The sequence below is a fragment of the Microcaecilia unicolor genome, chromosome 2 (genome assembly GCF_901765095.1).
Source record: "Microcaecilia unicolor chromosome 2, aMicUni1.1, whole genome shotgun sequence".
In the NCBI taxonomy this organism is placed as follows: domain Eukaryota; kingdom Metazoa; phylum Chordata; class Amphibia; order Gymnophiona; family Siphonopidae; genus Microcaecilia; species Microcaecilia unicolor.
In genome coordinates, this window is record NC_044032.1 from 613077872 (window position 1) to 613097347 (window position 19476).

Sequence of the window (19476 nt, forward strand, 5' to 3'; positions counted from 1 at the left end):
CCCCCCCCCCCCGTCTCCATGCATATCTCACCTATCCACCCCCATCTTGTTAGACTGTCACCGGAATGTTTTGATGTTTCACTTATATATACTGTCATCTACCAACACTTGCTTATTTCCGATCTGACGAAGAAGGGTAACCTTCAAAAGCTAATCAAGAAATGTATTAAGTTATGTCCAATAAAAAAGGTATCATCTTATTTTCTTTTCCATGTTTTATTTCTATTGATTACCTTCTCTTCAGGGAATTGATGTAAAGCATCAAACTCTTCTATTCCATTCCTGAAGAATTACCTCTGATGCTCCATGACTTAAATTATCTTGGATATAATTCCAAAATTTATCCTCCTTGATCTTTCTACGAAGGAATAAATGACCTAATTGCGATTTTACCAAAGAGAAGGAAAATAAAGAGAAAACTTAGTAATATAATGATCTGTTCAAGGAACCTCAATATCTGATCACATATTAGACTCTCTCTGCTTAGATAATATAGCAACTAAATCAAGAGTATGAACTCTCTCATGAGTTGGCCTATTAACACTGAATTTATATTGTAGGGATTCTAAAAAAAATCTAACAAGATGTATCAACATTCTTTTCATCCTCAAGATGTACATTCATATCTCCCAATAACAATTGCGGGGTACCACAAGGATCGATACTGTCACCTATTCTGTTCAATATCTACCTCAAGCCACTAGCTGAGCTGATTCGGTCAATGGACACTCAGTTCTACATCTATGTGAATGATGTGCAGCTACTCATACCCACTGAACCTGACTTACCTACAGCCTTGAATAAACTGATCACTTGTCTAACATCAATTCAAGAATGAGCTAAACACAACAAACTTTGCCTGAACCAAGTAAAACTGAGCTTCTCTGGGTCCCTAACACAAATGGATACATACCTAACATCAAAATCCCTTTTGGGAAGTATGAACTCCCCCTCAGATCACAAGTCAGGAACCTTGGAATACAGTTAGATTCAACACTTACTCTGATTCCCCAAATCCAAGCAACCTTCAAAAGCTGCTTCTACCATTTGCGACAACTACGCTGCCTCTCTCCTTACATCAAGAAGGTAAATCTTATCCCAGTTGTACATGCAATGATATCATCAAGACTGGATTACTGCAATGCGCTATACAATGGTCTGACTACAAAGGGTCTGCATCAGCTCCAGTTGATTCAGAATGCAGCAGCAAGACTCATAGAAGGTTGCAAGCGACGTGACCACATCACACCATTTTTGCAAAAACTTCATTGGCTTCCAGTACAATACAGGGCTAAATTTAAAACTCTATGTCTGATCTTCAAGGCCGTGAAAGGAAATGGCCCTGAGCATCTGAAGAATAGGATGATCCTCCACACACCGCCAAGGACACTAAGGTCCTGCCAAGGACTTTCATTAACTACACCCTCTCCAAAAGACATTACACAATGCGATACCCCCCACACTCTGGAATGCATTGCCTGAAAGGCTCCGCTTAACACAAGACTACCTCTACTTCAGGAAGCAGGTGAAAGCTTGGCTCTTCAACCTAGCCTTTAACGGAAGAAGTAACTAACTTGTTAGTCTCACTCACACAAGGATTGACTCGGGCTGCACATACTGCAGCGGGACATGTTTATCCAGTCCTACCCTAGCTGAGATAATATTTAACCATCTCTCTGACCTCACGTGCAACTTTCTTCAAATCAATCACCTTACTTTCTAGTTCTTCCTACTTTCTTACTCATCTATATGTTACAACTTTACCTTACCCTTCACTACCAATTATAATGTTCTAGTACATATTGTGTTATCATTGCAAGTAGTATACCATGCCATACTTTGTATTGTTGTTCAAATATTTTTAGTGCTCAAATTGCCTCCTGTTCATGTTTGATCTATTCTTACTGTACACCGCCTTGAGTGAATTCCTTCAAAAAGGTGGTAAATAAATCCTAATAAAATAAAATAAATACATAATTTGAAAACCGTGTAGAAAACTGTTAATTAAATCAAAATACATTCCTTGAACAGACCAACTTCCTGGAGATCTGTAAATTAAAATTTTCCCAAGTGAACCACTCATAAAATCTACCTGAGTCTGACAGACCATAATCTTTAAATCTAGAGCAGAAACTGACAACTAATCTCACATCTAAAACGGTTTTATAAAGTAAACACAATCCACCACCTTTCCCCCTGTCTAGAACTATTTAAAATTGTATACACTAAAGGACATAAATTAACCAACACGGTACTATTTTTATCTGTAACACACACTTCAGTTATCATGGCCAGGCCTATGTCCACGATCCGCCCATTTCATGCCCTCTTTTAGGCAGCCGAAGCACACATTAGAATTTACACACATCAATTTAAAGAATATGCTTAGCAAGTTGTGTGCATAAATTCTAATTAAAGCCAATTAGTGCCAATAATTGCCTGTAACTGGCAATTATCAGCACTGACTGGCTTGCTAAAATAATTAAGTTGCTTGCCCAATAGACTACAACCTGAATTGCGCGTGCAACTCAAGTCCACTATATAGAATATAGAGGGCAAGTGCCTTCAGGATATACATTGCCAAGGACAGGGGGACCAAGCTGCATCTCCTAATCTCCACCTCTGTGTTTAACCACTACTGTACAGCATCAAAGAAATCGAACCGAGAAAACAAACCAGATCATCAGCCTTAATAAAGAAGTTAAACTAACATGGTAAAAGATTAAATCTGCTTTAAAAAAAAAAAAAAAACATCTACAACTGTAAATATACTTACTTAAAACAGCAAAAAAAAAAATACTCCAGAGTAGAGTCACCTTACTTCCCGTCTTAAGCTGGGTACGTAAGATCACTCCAGGAAAAAAGCCCAAAGCCGTCTAGGCAGGCAGTGAAAAAGCAGGAAGAGGAGCGCCTCCGCCGACACGCGGCTCCGGGACACGTAAACGGTAGTAGGAAGCAGGGCGGGCCCCGGCACAGCTGCAGCTCCACCTCGGACAGACTCTTGGGCGGAGAAAGGAACCGGGGAATCTCTTTCCCTCTCTTTCAATTCCTCACCAGCTGCGACACTCTCCTTCACTTGGAGACCGAGCGTGCAAAGTAACCAGCAATCCCCTCAAACAGTCCAGTCACACGGGCCCTGGACCGACGAACTTTTCTGCTCCTCGCCGCAGCGGTGTCCCAAAATGACACGGCACCGGACGGATACTTGCACACCGGTACAGAGCTTACGCGACTCACAATGCAGGATTAGCCAGAGCATACAACAGCGCTGCCACGTAAACAAGTAGATTCTGTCTTCCTTTTCTTATTGTTATTTTTTTTTTCTTTTCCTGTCGTTCCCTTCCTTTCTCACGCAACTACCGGAGAAGGGGACTATGTGGCAAAGTGCAAACACGGCAGCACTCTTTCACGCATGCGCATCAACAGTAGACGTCACACTGTAAACCGATTAACCGAACACAGCTTCCGGTCCCCGAGTTACTGCGTCGCGAGTCGCGACGCGCAATGCGCATGCTCCATGATGCAGGTGTCTGCCTGGTAAAAGAAAAAAAGGCGGCGTGTGTGTAGTTCTTAGGACCTGCAAGGGATGAGGAAGTGTGCTGAAGTCAGGATGCAGCAGAGGTAAGTTTTTTTTTGAGTTATGACTATATTTTTTGTTTAGGCTGGTTAAAGAAATTAAGCTACTACTACTTAACGTTTCTAAAGCGCTACCAGGGTTACGCAGCGCTGTACAATTTTAACACAGAAGGACAATCCCTGCTCAAAGAGCTTAATGGACAAATGTAGAGTCAGTCAAGTAGGGGTAGTCAATTTGGGGCATTCTTGATTACATGAAAGGTATAAAGGTTAGGTGCCAAAAGCAATATTGAAGAGGTGGGCTTTGAGCAATGATTTGAAGATGGGTAAGGAGGGGGCTTGGCGTAGGGGTTCAGGAAGTTTATTCCATGCGTAAGGTGATGCGAGGCAGAATGGGCGAAACCTGGAATTGGCGGTGGTGGAGAAGGGTGTTGAGAGGAGGGATTTGTCCTGTGAGTGGAGGTTTTGGGCGGGAACATAAGGGGAGATGAGGGTAGAGAGGTAATGAGGTGCTGCAGACTGAGTGCATTTGTAGGTAAGAAGGAGAAGCTTAAACTGTATGCGGTATCTGATCGGAAGCCAGTGAAGTGACTTGAGGAGAGGGGTGATATGAGTATATTGGTTCAAGCGGAATATAAGGCGTGCAGCGGAGTTCTGAACTGATTGAAGGGGGGATAGATGGTTAAGAGGGAGGCCAGTGAGGAGTAGGTTGCAATAGTCAAGGCGAGAGGTGATGAGAGCGTGGATGAGAGTTCGGGTGGTGTGCTCAGAGAGGAAAGGGCGAATCTTGCTGATGTTAAAGAGGAAGAAGCGACAGGTCTTGGCTGTTTGTTGGATATGTGCAGAGAAGGAGAGGGAGGAGTCGAAGATGACTCCGAGGTTGCGGGCAGATGAGACGGGGAGGATGAGGGTGTTATCAACTGAGATCGAGAGCGGAGGAAGAGGAGAAGTGGGTTTTGGTGGAAAGACGATAAGCTCGGTCTTGGCCATGTTCAGTTTCAGGTGGCGGTTGGACATCCAAGCAGCAATGTCGGATAAGCAGGCCGACACCTTGGCCTTGGTCTCCACGGTGATGTCTGGTGTGGAGAGATGCAGCTGGGTGTCATCAGCATAAAGATGATACTGGAACCCATGGGATGAGATCAGTGAACCCAGGGAAGAGGTGTAGATTGAGAAAAGAAGGGGTCCAAGGACAGATCCCTGGGGAACTCCAACAGAGAGCGGGATGGGTGTGGAGGAAGAACCATGAGAGTGTACTTTGAAGGTGCGGTGGGAGAGATAGGATGAGAATCAGGAGAGGACAGAGCCCTGGAATCCAAATGAGGTCAGTGTGGCAAGAAGTAAGTCATGATTGACAGTGTCAAAAGCGGCGGATAGATCGAGGAGGATAAGGATGGAGTAATGGCCTCTGGATTTGGCAAGGAACAGGTCATTACAGACTTTTTAGAGAGTGCTGTTTCTGTTGAGAGTAGAGGGCGGAAACCGGATTGAAGTGGATCGAGGATGGCCTGAGAGGAGAGGAAATCAAGGCAGTGGCTGTGAACGGCATGCTCAAGAATTTTGGAGAGGAAGGGTAGGAGGGAGATGGGGGCGTTGGAGGGACAGGCAGCGTCAAGTGATTGTTTTTTGAGGAGAGGTGTGACTACGGCTTGCTTGAAGGTGTCAGGGACAGTTGCAGTGGAGAGAGAGAGAAGTTGAGGATATGATAGATGGAGGGGGTGACAGTATGAGAGATGGTGTTCAGTAAGTTGATGGGGATGGGATCAGAGGAACAGGTTGTGCATTTCGAGGAGGAAAGGAGGCGGGCGGTTTCCTCCTCGGTGATAACAGGAAAGGAGGAGAAAGAGTTAGTTGGTTGGTTGAGGGAGGGGGCTGAATAGAGAAGAGGAGGTGGCTTGGTAGTGAATTCAAGGTTGATCTTTTGCACTTTGTCGTGGAAGTAGTCAGCCAGAGATTGAAGAGAGAGAGAGGAGGGCACTTTGAGGAGGGAGTTAAGGGTGGCGAAGAGACGACGAGGGTTGGAGCTGAGAGAATTGGTTAATTGGGTGTAGTAGTCCTGTTTGGCAAGGAATAGGGAGGACTGGAAGGAGGATAGCATGAATTTGTAATGAAGGAAATCTGAATAGGTGCGGGATTTCCTCCAGAGGCGTTCAGCAGATCGGGCACAGGAGCGAAGGTAGCGAATGCAAGGGGTCAACCAGGGCTGAGGATTAGTACGTCTTGTGGGACGGGAGATGGATGGTGCGAGGGTGTCCAGAGCAGAGGAGAGAGTGGCATTATAAGCGGAGACAGCCTCGTCGACAGACTCGGAGGACATGATAGAGGAGAGGAGATCAGAAATACTAGAGGATAAGGTGGGAGGGTCAATAGCCTGGAGATTCCTAGAAGCAGTGCTTTTTTTGTGCCGGTACGCAACGGTACGGCATACCGACACCTTTTTTTTTTTGCTCCCCCCGCCCCGTGAGTCCATGTCCCGCACGCAGTGCCAGCCCCCATTTCCGGCCGCTGCTGCTTCTCCTGTTGAGCAGCAGCGGCCGCTACACAAAGAAAAAGATTTAAAAAAAATTCAAACCTGGCTGAAACGCGGCACCCCGGCACTGTAGACAGCCATTAGGCATTGGCTGTTGCCCCGCAGCCGCTCCTCCGCTTGCCTCTACGTCACTGCGCTCCTCCGGGGTCTTCCTCCAGGGGCAGTGACGTAGAGGCAAGAGGAGGAGCGGTTGCGGGGCAACAGCCAATGCCTAATGGCTGTCTACAGTGCCGGGGTGCCGCGTTTCAGCCAGGTTTCAATTTTTTTTTAATCTTCTTTTTCTTTGTGTAGCGGCCGCTGCTGCTCAACAACAGGAGAAGCAGCAGCGGCCGGAAATAGGGGCTGGTGCCGCGTGCGTCGCGTCTTCGCACCGTTCGCGCCAAACTTGGCAGGGAGAGGGAATCCAACAGAGGGAAGGATTGGGGAGAGAGAGGGAAAACAACAGAGGGAAGAATTGGGGAGAGAGAGAAAGAGGGAAAACAACAGAGGGAAGGATTGGGGAAAGAGAGAAAGAGGGAAAACAACAGAGGGAAGGATTGGGGAAAGAGCGAAAGAGGGAAACCAACAGAGGGAAGGATTGGGGGGAGAGAGAGAAAGAGGGAAACCAACAGAGGGAAGGATTGGGGAGAGAGAGAAAGAGGGAAACCAACAGAGGGAAGGATTGGGGAGAGAGAGGGAAAACAACAGAGGGAAGGATTGGGGAGAGAGAGGGAAAACAATAGAGGGAAGGATTGGGGAGAGAGAGGGAAAACAATAGAGGGAAGGATTGGGGAGAGAGAGAAAGAGGGAAACCAACAGAGGGAAGGATTGGGGAGAGAGAGAAAGAGGGAAAACAACAGAGGGAAGGATTGGGGAGAGAGAGGGAAAAACAGATGGAAGGATGGGGAGAGAGAGGGAAAAACAGATGGAAGGATTGGGGAGAGAGGGAAAAAACAGATGGAAGGATTGGGGAGAGAGGGGAAAACAGATGGAAGGATGGGGATAGGGAGAGAGGGGAAAACAGATGGAAGGATGGGGATAGAGAGAGAGGGAAAACAGGGAAGGATTGGGGAGAGAGAGAAAGGGAAAACACAGAGGGAAGGATTGGGGAGAGAGAGGGGAAAACAGATGGAAGGATGGGGAGAGAGAGGGAAAAACAGATGGAAGGATTGGGGAAAGAGAGAGGGAAAACAGATGGAAGGTTGGGGAGAGAGAGGGGGGAAACAGATGGAAGGATGGGGAGAGAGAGAGGGAAGATGCTGGATGGAAGAATGCAGAAAGAAATAGGGGAGACACTGGAAGGATGGGGAGAGAAAGCAGAGCTGCTGGATGGAAAAGGGGAATAGAGAAAGACTGGAGAATAAGAGGAAGGGGCATGGGGAGAACAAGGGTGAGGAAAAGATGAAAAGCCACAGGTAGATGAAGGAAATTAAAGAATGGATAGTAAGAATGAATTAAATCTGGACAGAGAGAGAGCCTGAAAAATATTGAAGAAAGCAAAGAAAAGGAGACAAAATGACAAATGGCACAGAAGAGTTAAGCGAAAAGAAAAGAAAGCAGAATCACAGACTGGGACCAATATGGAAAGAAAAACAGTCACCAGACAACAAAGGTAGAAAAAAATCATTTTATTTTCATTTTAGTGTTTGTAATTATGTCCAATTTGAGAATTTACATTGGCTGTCTTATTTTGCACTGGGTATACTGGAGCTGTAAGAGCTTACAGAGATTATTTATTATGAAAAAATCACGTTATTTTTTTCTCCTATAGTACTATAATATTTTCAATGATGTCTGTTTATATGCGCCATGGCTGGTATAGGGGGTGTGGTTAATGTGGATGTGGCTATCATAGGGGTGGAGCCATATGCGCCCATAATGAGTACCGGCACCTTTTTTTCTACAAAAAAAGCACTGCCTAGAAGTAGTGGTTAATGTTGGGCGGGGCTGAGGGGGGGTTGAAGGAGGGTGAAGGTGATCAGGTGATGGTCAGAGAGAGGAAGAGCCGAGGTGTGGAAATTGGAGGGTGAGCCGGAAAAGGAGATGACGAGGTCAAGACAATGGCCATCGCGGTGAGTAGGGGTGGTGGAGCACAGCTGGAGGCCGAAGGAGGATGTTAGAGTGAGGAACTGAGGAGCGTGAGAGTCGGAGGGGTCATCAACGTGTATGTTAAAGTCTCCGAGAATGAGGGACGGAGATGAGGGGTCAAGAAAAACAGAAAGCCAGGCATCAAAGTCAGTGAGGAAGGAAGAGAGAGATTTATCAGGGGGGCGGCAAATGACTGCAACTCTGAGTGGCAACGGGTAGAATAGACAGATGGAGTGAACTTCAAAGGATGAGAAGCAGTGAGATTGCAGTAGGAGGAGGGGTTGAAAACTACAGGCGGGTGAGAGTAGTAACCCAACACCTCCGCGGCCGACTGGGCGGGGGGTGTGGGAGAAAAGATAGCCTCCATGGCATAGGGCCGCGACTGAGGCCGAGTCATCGGGGGTGAGCCAGGTTTCAGTTAGGGTGAGCAGATGAAGGGAGCGGGAGATGAAGCGTGGATGGAGAGATGTTTGTTGCACACGGAGCGGGCGTTCCACAGGGCGCACGAGAAGGGGAGGGAAGAAGGGGGAAGGAGGGGAACAGGAATGAGATTGGAGATGTCTCGGAAGCGTTTGCATGGATAAGACAAGGGCATGTGTGGAGGGCCTGGATTGGGATTAATGTCTCCGGCGGATAGTAGGAGAAGGAGCAGGAGAGAGCGGAGGAGGGTGGGGGAGGTAGGGCGACGAAGGCGACAGACGGGATGAGCTTAGTAGGAATGGGAATGATCTAATGGCAGGAAGGAAGTGTTGAAGGTTGAGAGCTAGGAAGGAGTGGGGGGATAGAAGTGGTGGTGAGGGACGGGGGTGGGTAGGGTAATGCAGTAGTGAGTAGGATGGGAGGGGACATGGGTGGGCAATGAGTAACTGCGGTGGACAGCGGTGGGGGGAGGGAGAAAAGATTAGGAAGGGACAGGGCGATGAAGAGAATGTGTAAAGGGGCCATGGTCTGGGAGGCTGGCAGGTGATAGGTGAGCTGGTAGGCAGGTGGGGTGATAGGTGAACAGGTAGGCAGGCAGGGACGCAGTTAGGTAGTTGTGCAGGCTTGAAGGCAGGCGGGGAGGCAGGAAGTTGTGCAGGCTTGAAGGCAGGCGGCAAGCGGGGAGGCAGTTAGGTAGTTGAGGAGGCTAGATGGCAGGCAGGTGGTTGATGGATTGATAGTAGGCAAGTTGATGGTCTGGCAAGCAGGCAGGTTGGTTGCTGATCAGCGAGCAAGTTGATGGACTGACAGTATGCAGGTTGGTTGCTGGTAGGCAGGCATGCAGGTAGATGGACTGGAATAAGCTGGATTAGACGGATTGGAGCAGGCTGGAGCAGGTGGACTGGAACATGCTGGAGCAGATGAGCAGGAACATGCTGGAGTGGGCTGGAACAAGCTGGAATGGGCTGGAACAAGCTGGAGCATTAGAGCAGGAACGAGCTGGCACAAGGGCTGGAACAAATTGGAACAGGCGAATTTGAAAAAGCAGGTGCAGATGGATGGGAGCAAGCTGGAACGGATGGACTGGAACAGGCTGGAATAGGCTAGGCCAGATGGGCTGGAATAAGCTGGATCAGATGGACTGGAGCAAGTTGGAGCAGAAGACAGCGGCGCTGCAGGACTGGGACAAGCAGGTGCAGATGGACTGGAGCAAGTAGGAACAGACGGACTTGGACAAGCAGGTGGACTGTAGCAAGCTGGAACGGATGGACTGGAGCAAGTTGGAGCGGATGGACTGGAACAGGCTGGAACAGGCTCAGACAGATGGGCTGGAACGGATGGACTGGAAAGCTGGAACAGATGGACTGGAGCAAGTTGGAGCAGAAGACAGCGGCGCAGCAGGACTGGAACACGCTGGAGCATTTTTGTATTGGGACCCCCATCGCGATCCCTTCCGTCTTAGAAGAGCTATAAGTGAATCCGAAAAAAAAAAATCTGTAAAACTAGGTGGGGACAATATTTTAAAAAAAGTAAATAAAGCTGTACAAAATGATGGAACTCCTCCCATATGAGGAAAGGCGAAAGAGTTTAGGGCTTTTCAGCTTGGAAAAGAGACGGCTGAGGGGGATATGATTGAGGTCCGTAGAATGGGTAGACGTTAATCGATTTTCACCCTTTGAAAAGGGAGCACTCAATGAAATTACATGGAAATTGGAAATACTTTTAAAACAAATAGGAGGAAATATATTTTTTTCATTCAAAGAATAGTTGAGCCATGGAATTCACTGTTGGAGGTTAGCATAACCGGGTTTAATAAAGGTTTTGCATAAGTTCCTGGAGAAAAGTCCATAGTCTGCTATTGAGATGAACATGGGGAATCCACTTCTTACTCCTGAATTGGTAGTATGAAATGTTGCTACTAATTGGGTTTCTGCCAGGTACTTGTGACCTGAATTAATAAGCACTGTTGGAAGCAGGGTACTGGGCTAGATGGACCATTGCTCTGATGGAGTATAGCTAGTCTTATGTTCTTTTGTTAAGCAATCACCATTTGTACTATAAACATCCTCTACACAGCGTTGAGACCTCTAAGGTCCTCTCAAGCAGCATTACTATCTGTACAGTCTTCAAAAGAAATTGCACGTTTAATACTCACCTGCAAGTCATCTCAGGAGTAGCCCCCACACTCTGGAACTTAACCCCAGAGAGGCTATGGCAAAATCAAAACTACCTCTACATCAGGAAGCCTGGTACTTGTGATCTGGATTGGCCACTGTTGGAAGCAGGATACTGGGCTAGATGGACCATTGTTCTGACCCAGTATGGCTAAAAAGTTAAGTGATTGCCAAGTGTTGGGCCCAAAATTTTCATAGTAACATAGTAGATGACAGAAAAAGACCTGCACGGTCCATCCAGCCTGCCCAACAAGATAACTCATATGTGCTACTTTTTGTGTATACCTTACCTTGATTTGTATCTGTCTTTTTCAGGGCCCAGACCGTTTAAGTCTGCCCAACCACCAGCCCCGCTCCCACCACCGGCTCTGCCATCCAATCTCCGCTATGCTACCAGCCTCATTAAAGGCAAAGCTGAGGCCTATGAGGCAATATACATAGTAACATAGTAGATGATGGCAGAAAAAGACCTGCACGGTCCATCCAGTCTGCCCAACAAGATAAACTCAAATGTGCTACTTTTTGTGCATACCTTACTTTGATTTGTATCTGCCATTTTCAGGGCACAGACCGTAGAAGTCTTGCAGTACTAGCCCCACCTCCCAACCACCATCCCTGCCTCCATTCGTGTAAGAGGAGGGGCTAAGGTGTCATTGTAGACAATATGCTGAAATCTTCTGCCCAGTGTGCAGCAGTGGCCAAAAATGCAAACAGGATGCTAGGAATTATTAGGAGAGGGATTTAAAATAAGACCAAAAATATTATAATGCCTTTATATTGCTTCATGGTGCGACCTCACCTTGAGTATTGTGTTCAATTCTGGTCGCCGTATCTAAAAAAAAAAAGATATAGCGGAATTAGAAAAGGTTCAACAAAGAGCAACCAGAATGATAGAGGGGATGAAACTGCTCCCATATCAGGAATGGCTAAAGAGGTTAGGGCTCTTCAGCTTGGAAAAGAGACAGCTGAGGGGGATATGATTGAGGTCTACAAAATCGTGAGTGTTGTGGAATGGGTAGAGGTAAATCCATTTTCCACTCATTCAAAAAGTACGAAGACCAGGGACAGTCAATGAAATTCCATGGAAATACTTTTAAAACAAATAGGAGGAAATATTTTTTCACTCAAAGAATAGTTAAGCTCTGGAACTCGTTGCCAGAGGATGTGGTAATGGCAGTTAGTGTATCTGGGTTTAAAAAAGGTGTAGACAAGCTCCTGGAGGAAAAGTCTATTATTGAGATGGACATTGTAGAAGCCGCTGTTTGCCCTGGGATTGGTAGTATGGATTTGTGCTACTGATTGGGTTTCTGCCAGGTACTTGTGACTTGGATTGGCCACTGCTGGAAGCAGGATACTGGGCTAGATGCACTATTGGTCTGACCCAGTATGGCTATTGTTATGTTCTTATGACTTTGTCAAATGCAATTTTTCCTTTATATTGTTTTGGGCTGTTGTATGAGAAACCTGTGCCTGCAAACCATTGTTGTGCCTTTGTTTCTGACTGCAGTTAAAAAGTTATGAAAAACATATGATGAGCTCAGTATATATTTACAGGAGAACTCTGGTTATGTGTACTGTTACTAGTCAACATTAATTTAATATAAATGGACAGAATATCTACTGTAGTTCTTCATAAGAAAATGAGAAATGAAATTTAGGGTCCAGATTGAAGAATCTATTGCATAAACAGTACAAATTAAGACTGAAGTAATACACAAAAAGAATTAAGTTATGTGACACTGCAGCCGTGATTAGCCGGAACTATGCCGGATGGATTATATATAGTTGGGTTCAGTGTTGCTTATCTGGTAAACCCGGGGATAAAATTTAAAACATCTGAAAAGATGGGTTTATAGATCACTTACCTAATTGCAAGAATCAGGCAGTCTATATGAAAAAAAGCGCAACTCTTTTAAAACTTCCCTCAAATGCTTTAACAATTGAAAGGGCCTATGTTTCTAAAGACATCTGAAAATCAAAGTTGCATGCTTAAAAGACAAAGTCATCTTTTACATCCTCTGCTCCCAATGTATCCAAAATTGTTTTTGTACCTGGTTTTCAGCCATATGTTGAAGTTAGTGACATGACTGAGCCTTTTTGTTAAGCCCTAAAATTTGTAAATTGACCACTGAACATGCAAGCTTTTCCTGTGGATTAGATGAACTGTTTGGACTTTTATCAAAGTATTATTTCTGCTGAGACCAATTGTCAGCCTTCAACTTAAATATCTTGGGGCATTGCAGATAAGTAGAAGAATTTTTAAGGTCTTGCAGAATATGTATAGATTTACAGACTTACGTAGTGTCTCATTTTCAGTGCCTTAGACTTACAAAGTTCCATAGGTTACTATGCAACTTTGTAAGTCTAAGTGCTTTGAAAATACATCTCATAGCAACCAATAGAACTTTGTAAGTCTATGTGATTTGAAAATGAGCTTCCAAGAACCTAACCAAAGGTTAAGGCTATGTGCAAAACTAATTATAACATTAGATGTAGCACAAATAAAATCAAAATCGGTAAAAATTACAGAATTTGCCAGATTGTACAGAGGTTGGGTAGAAGCTGGGATGCTGTCTGCTGATTTTCATATATTTATTTTCTGTGAACTGTGAAGATTTCTAGGACCAGCCTCAATTCCAAGCTTCGCTATATTTCCCTTTTATTTCTGTCCCATACCTATGCCATAATCTTATTAATGTAAAATACATACAAACTTTTCTAATTGCCCTCCTTTTTCATTTCCAGTGTACGGACTAAAATGAAATGAGGACCCTCTCTATTGAAGAAGAATTATATCTGTATATTAAAAAAAAAAAAAGAAGAAAACTTCCTGCATCTTCTGTAATGTCATTTTGACAGCATCTGATATTTTCCACGACTAGTACATACCTTTTAAGTCATCTCATCTTGAAAGGAAGAATAACATCATGCATCACTGGCCTTTTCCTATCGATATCTGGGACTTTTGTGTTCTCAGACCTATTTGCTCCTAACTCATCACATGGTATTTTTCTACTTCAGTGAATTTTTTTATTTTTACTCCAGTGTGAAATAAAAACCTTGAACTGCTTTTATAACCTTGGAAGATTTTGCTGGATATGCCTGTTTCTGATGGAATTTAAAAGCTTAATTCATATTTTTTTGTTTTCTAATGCTATACTCAGTTACTGCTTGGGTATATATTTTTTTTAACTACATTCTGATCTTGAAGATATCAAGTTTGATTGGATTATAATTTTGTAATCCCAGCTTTTCATTTATTTGAGCTCAGTGGTGGTTAAATGTGGGTTTTTTTTAAAGATGTTGGGCTTTCTTGCATCTCGCCAGTCTGGTTTAGATCACCCACTTCGACTCAGGCGAGCAGAGAGTACAAGAAGGGTGCTAAGCTTAGAGCTAAATAAAGACAGAGATGTTGAAAGAATCCACGGAAGTGGTGTTAATAGCCTTGATATCGAACCCGTTGAGGGAAGGTACATGCTGTCAGGAGGGTCTGATGGGGTTATTGTACTCTATGACCTTGCCAACATCAGCAGAAAGCCATATTATACTTGTAAAGCAGTTTGCACTGTAGGCAAAAGTCATCCTGATGTTCACAAATTTAGCGTGGAGACTGTTCAGTGGTATCCCCATGACACTGGTATTTTCACATCAAGTTCTTTTGATAAGACACTGAAAATATGGGACACAAATACATTACAACCTGCAGATGTGTTTCATTTTGAAGGCACGGTCTATAGCCATCACATGTCTCCTGTTGCTACCAAGCACTGCTTAATAGCAGTTGGTACTAAGAGCCATAAAGTGCAGCTTTGTGATCTGAAATCTGGATCCTGTTCTCACATTTTGCAGGGTCACAGAGGTGAAGTGCTTGCAGTGTCTTGGTCTCCACGCCATGAATATATCTTGGCAACAGCAAGTGCTGACAGTAGAGTGAAACTGTGGGATGTGCGAAGAGCATCCAGCTGTCTAATTACTCTTGATCAGCACAATGGTGAGAAGTCCAAAGCATCTTCTGAAACAGCAAACACAGCTCATAATGGAAGAGTTAATGGCTTATGCTTTACAGCTGATGGGCTGCACTTTCTAACCACAGGCACTGATGATCGCATGAGACTGTGGAACAGCTCCAGTGGGGAAAACACTCTGGTAAACTATGGGAAAGTTTGTAATGAGAGTAGAAAAGGCCTTAAGTTCACCATATCTGATGGGTGTAGTCCGGATTTTGTTTTTGTGCCCTTTGACAGCAGAATTGCAGTTTATACCCTTTATGCAGGAGAATTGATAACCATGCTCAGAGGACATTACAGCGATGTTGACTGCTGTGTGTTTCAGTCTAACTTCCAGGAGCTTTATAGTGGCAGCAAAGACTGCAATATTCTTGCTTGGGTTCCAGCTATGAGAGACCCAGCTCCTGATGAGGATTCTGAAAAGTCAGGACCACAGTCTCATTTGAATCCAGCATTTCAAGATGCATGGAGTAGCAGTGATGAGGAAGGATGAAATTAAACTGTTTTATAAGAATCATGTCATTCTTTGTCATTCTGTGTACATAACAGAGGCCTTAAGCAAACAAGGACAGATATACTAAAGTGCACTACCAAGCATTAACGCATTATTTACTGCAGGTGCTATTTAATGCAGTGGGACCTATTTACTAATTGTACACATTAGTGCATACTAGTGTCCTTAGAATGTTGTTTACTAAAGCTTAGCTCGTTATCTGCACCATGGCCTATTTTATTCCAATGGGCCCTGCTGCAGATAACTTGAGCTAAGCTTTAGTAAATAACACCCCTAATGTGGTAGCACACTTAAGTAAATCCAATCCTTTTGTTTGGTTAGTTGTACCTTCTACTTGTAAATCATGTGATGATTTTGTAAATGCTAGACTTTGCTGAATTTGATGTAAAAAAAAAAATACAGAAATGGAAGTTGATTCTTTGTGGTAGCGTCTCCATCTCTTGAATGCAACTGGTGTATTTTTAAGCCAGTAGTACCTGTTAACTAAAATATTTTTGTAGGCTATAGATCAATAGTTATGTTTCCTTAGCACAAGCAGCAGATGAATCCAGGAACCGGTGGGTGTGTCCATCTACCAGCAGGTGGAGATAGAGGTAACAAACTGAAATGAGAGATACTGGACGACCAGCCCCTAGCTCCAGCACGTGGTGAATGACTTCTCATCAGCTCCTGCATTCTTCTGTGATATTGTCCTGGGCTGTTGGCCAGTTGAGAGTAGAGGGTGTTTGGAAGTTGGTGGTCATCTTTGGAATCATATCCGATTAGTCAGGTCCCTGCTTCCCTGCATCCTTACCCTTTTTACCTGCCTTGAGTCCTGTGTGCCTTTTCCTTCCTCACCAACCAGAAAAAAAAAGGATCAAAGCAGGCAAGCAGAGTAGTTTAGCCTTGACAGGACAGGAACGGAGTTTCGCTCTTTTCCCGCGGAGCCTCTGTGGTTCGTTACGGTGCTGCTGATCTAGACCGCGTGGTGATGAGTAAAGCACATTTTTTTTTCGTGATCGCGGAGGTTCACGCCGGTTGCATGGGTGGTATGGCAGCTGAAACTGTGAAGTGGTGTTCCTGCTGTGGCAAAAGGAGGTCAGCTGCTGGCATTTGTTTAGTGGGCTGCTCGGAACCCATTGCCGAGGATAAGAGTTCCCACATGGAGTCCTGTGGCACGCACGCCATTTAGTCTTCAGGCACTGTGGTGTTTCCCGCAGATCAGCTGACAGAGATGTCTGATGTTCCCTACGGTTCTTCCATTATCTCCAGTTCATCTGGCGTTCCTTCCTCTCCCCTCGCCCCTGCCTTGAGCTCTTCTGGTGGCGTTGGGGGGCTGGGTAAAGGTCTCAGGATTTGGGGCTTCCGTCTTCTCAGGAGCCTCTTGAGCCCCCTGGCCAGAAGAGGAGAAGGGTGGACGCAGAGTCTGAGGGGGGATCAGTGGTTTCTGACCCCCGCCTTCCTTTGCCACCCGTTCAGGGGATTCTCTCCACCCTTCTCATCTGGATGAATTGGAGGAAGGCAAATTGTTTCAAGAGGAACTGGATGATCCCTCTGCTGTTTGCATATTCCATATGGAAGACTTGCCTTCTCTGATCTCCAGCACCTTGACAACTTTGAATGTTGCAGACCCTGAGGTGGCTACTGCTGTGGTCAATCCTAAAATGGCCAGCACAAGGAAGCCTGCAAAGGCTTTCCCTGTGTATATGAGGCTATTCAGGAGCTCATTACAGCTCAGTGGTCAGACCCTGATGGAGGCCCTTCAGGGGGCAAAGGCTATGGCCCGTCTTTACCCAGTAGCCCCTGATCAGGCAGAACGGTTTGGTATTCCTACAGTAGACGCCTTGGTGACGGTAGTCACCAAGAAGACTCCCCTCCCTTTGGAAGGTGGGGTAGCTCTCAAGGATGTGCTGGATGAATGTCTGGAGGCTTCTTAGAACAGAGCTTTTGAAGTCTCAGCTTTGGCACTTCAAACCTCTATTTGTAGTTCTTACGCAGCCAGAGCATGCTTTAGCTGGTTTCAGCAGGCATTGGAGCAGGATGCAGATGCGGCTTCTACCATGGGATCTCACTTGGAATTGGGCCTGGCCTACTTGGCAGACTCCCTTTATGATCTCGTCCGTACTTCCGCCAAGCAGATGGCTTTGGCAGTGTCATCTAGGTGTCAGTTATGGCTTTGCCATTGGGCGGCAGATTTGACGTCCAAACAGCACCTCACTAGGTTGCCCTTTCGGGGTAAGCTCCTCTTTGGTGAGGATTTAGAAAAAATTGTCAAGGATTTGGGTGACTACAAGGGACAACATCTCCCAGAGGACAGATCCAGGCCCGCTGCTCGGGCTGGGGCTTCTTGGTCTCTGCCTAGGAAGACCCGCCAGTTCTGCTCTTCTTTTCAGCACCCTAGATTTCAACAGCGGTCATCCTTTCAGGGGGTCCGCAAACCAGCTGCTGCCTCATCTTGTCTGGGAGCCTTTGGACGTTCTGCCCAATGATGGGGGGGCCAATCCTCTCTTCGTCTCTGAGAATAGGGGGGGTCGGCTGACCCTTTTTTACGAAGAGTGGGCCAAGCTTACTACAGACCAGTGGGTGTCTTGGATATCATCAGAAACGGTTACAGGCTAAAATTTGCTGTGCCTGTCAGCAAAAAGTTTTGGAGTCCCGGTATGTGTCTGTTGCCAAGCGGGTGGTTGTAGACACCACTCTGCAGTCCCTGTTGGAATTAGGGGATATGGTTCCGGTTCCTCCCTCGGAAGTAGGCACAGGATGTTATTCCGTTTATTTCATGGTCCCTCGAAAAGGGGGATCTTTTCGTCCTATTCTCGACCTTCGCAAGGTCAGTCAGTCTCTGAAAGTATGACACTTTTTTGCATGGAAACGCTTCATTCCGTGGTGGCAGCGGTTTAGCCAGGAGAATTCCTTACGGCTCTGGATCTCAAGGAAGCCTACCTACATATTCCCATTTGGGCTCCCCATCAGAGTTTTCTGCGTTTTGCCATCCTGCCACAGCCCCGCGTATCTTTTCAAAGGTCGTGGTGGTGGTGGCAGCCCTCGGACAGGAGGGTATTCGGGTTCATCCTTACCTAGACGATTGGTTGATTCGGGTGGACTCTCTCCAGGAGTGTCGGGAGGCCACAGATCAAGTGATAGCTCGATTGCAGTCCTTGGGCTGGGTCATCAATCATTCCAAGATTCATCTGGTACTAACTCAGATCCTAGAGTTTCTTGGAGCTCATTTCAACATGGTACAGGTCCGCATGTTTTTGCCAAAAGACAGGCGGATCAAGCTGCAGTCCCAGATTTGCAGTCTCCTTCGTGCATCAAGCCCACGGGTGTGGGACATTGTGTAGGTCTTGGATTCCATGGCAGCTACTCTCGAGGTGATGCCATGGACTCTGGCACACGTGTGGCCCCTTCAGTGGTCTCTTCTAAGTAGGTGATCTCTAATTTCCCAGTTTTATCAGCTTCATCTACCGTGGCTGCCTCAGGCCCGTCACAGAATGACCTGCTGGCTTTATGACCTCAGTTTAGTGAAGGGGATGCCTCTGGCCTCTCCACAGTGGGTGGCCGTGATGACGTATGCCAGCCTTGCTGGTTGGGGGGCTCATTGCCTCCAGTGGTATGCTTAGGGAGTTTGGACCACACAGGAGATGACTTGGCTGATCAATCGGCTAGAGCTGCGAGCGGTGATGTATGCCCTATGGGAGAGTTTCAGGATCTGCTGGTGGGCAGGTCGGTTCAGGTCTTCTCAGACAACACAACAACGATGGCTTACATCAGTCGCCAGGGAGGCACATAGAGCAAAGCGCTGTCAGTCGAAGCGGCCTGTATCTTGGAATGGGCGGAGGCTCAGTTGCAGTGTCTCTCAGCAGCTCACATCGCAGGACAGTGCAATATGCAGGCAGATTTTCTCAGCATCTCCTGGATCTGGCAGAGTGGACTGTCCGGGGACGCCTTTCGTCTGATTTGCCAAACGCGAGGCGTTCCAGTGATGGATCTCATGGCAACCCGGGCCAATGCCATGGTTCCAGTCTTTTTCAGCAGAAGAAAAGAAACAGGATTTGCTGGTCTGAACACGCTGCTCCGGTTGTGGCCAGAGTCGGTTCTTCTTTATGTATGACCTCCTTGGCCGTTGATAAGCAGAGTGTTGCTCCATGTAGGGCAGCACCGGGAACGAGTATTTCTGGTGGCCCCGGATTGGCCGCTGCGCCCTTG

General features: G+C 46.1%; 2 protein-coding genes across 6 annotated transcripts in view; one reads left to right on the plus strand and one right to left on the minus strand.

Annotated features, from left to right (window-relative positions):
• Nucleotides 1-3408, minus strand: part of ARFIP1 (ADP ribosylation factor interacting protein 1) — a 223458-nt gene extending 220050 nt beyond the window's left edge. Inside the window, exon 1 of one of the 5 annotated variants that reach the window (XM_030191631.1) lies at nucleotides 2777-3408. The gene's annotated coding sequence lies outside the window, so the exon portion shown is untranslated. Of the gene's footprint in view, nucleotides 1-233; nucleotides 255-294; nucleotides 315-2776 lie in introns of those variants that run through there. The other 4 variants (XM_030191636.1, XM_030191637.1, XM_030191632.1 and 1 more) reach the window with 4 other exon arrangements.
• A 127-nt stretch (nucleotides 3409-3535) lies between these two features.
• ERCC8 (ERCC excision repair 8, CSA ubiquitin ligase complex subunit) lies at nucleotides 3536-15781 on the plus strand. The gene is made up of 2 exons (XM_030191630.1): nucleotides 3536-3621; nucleotides 13513-15781. Exon 2 carries the CDS (start codon nucleotides 14068-14070, stop codon nucleotides 15265-15267), a length of 1200 nt encoding a protein of 399 aa, XP_030047490.1. The 5' UTR covers nucleotides 3536-3621; nucleotides 13513-14067; the 3' UTR covers nucleotides 15268-15781.
• Nucleotides 15782-19476: the final 3695 nt, after the last annotated feature.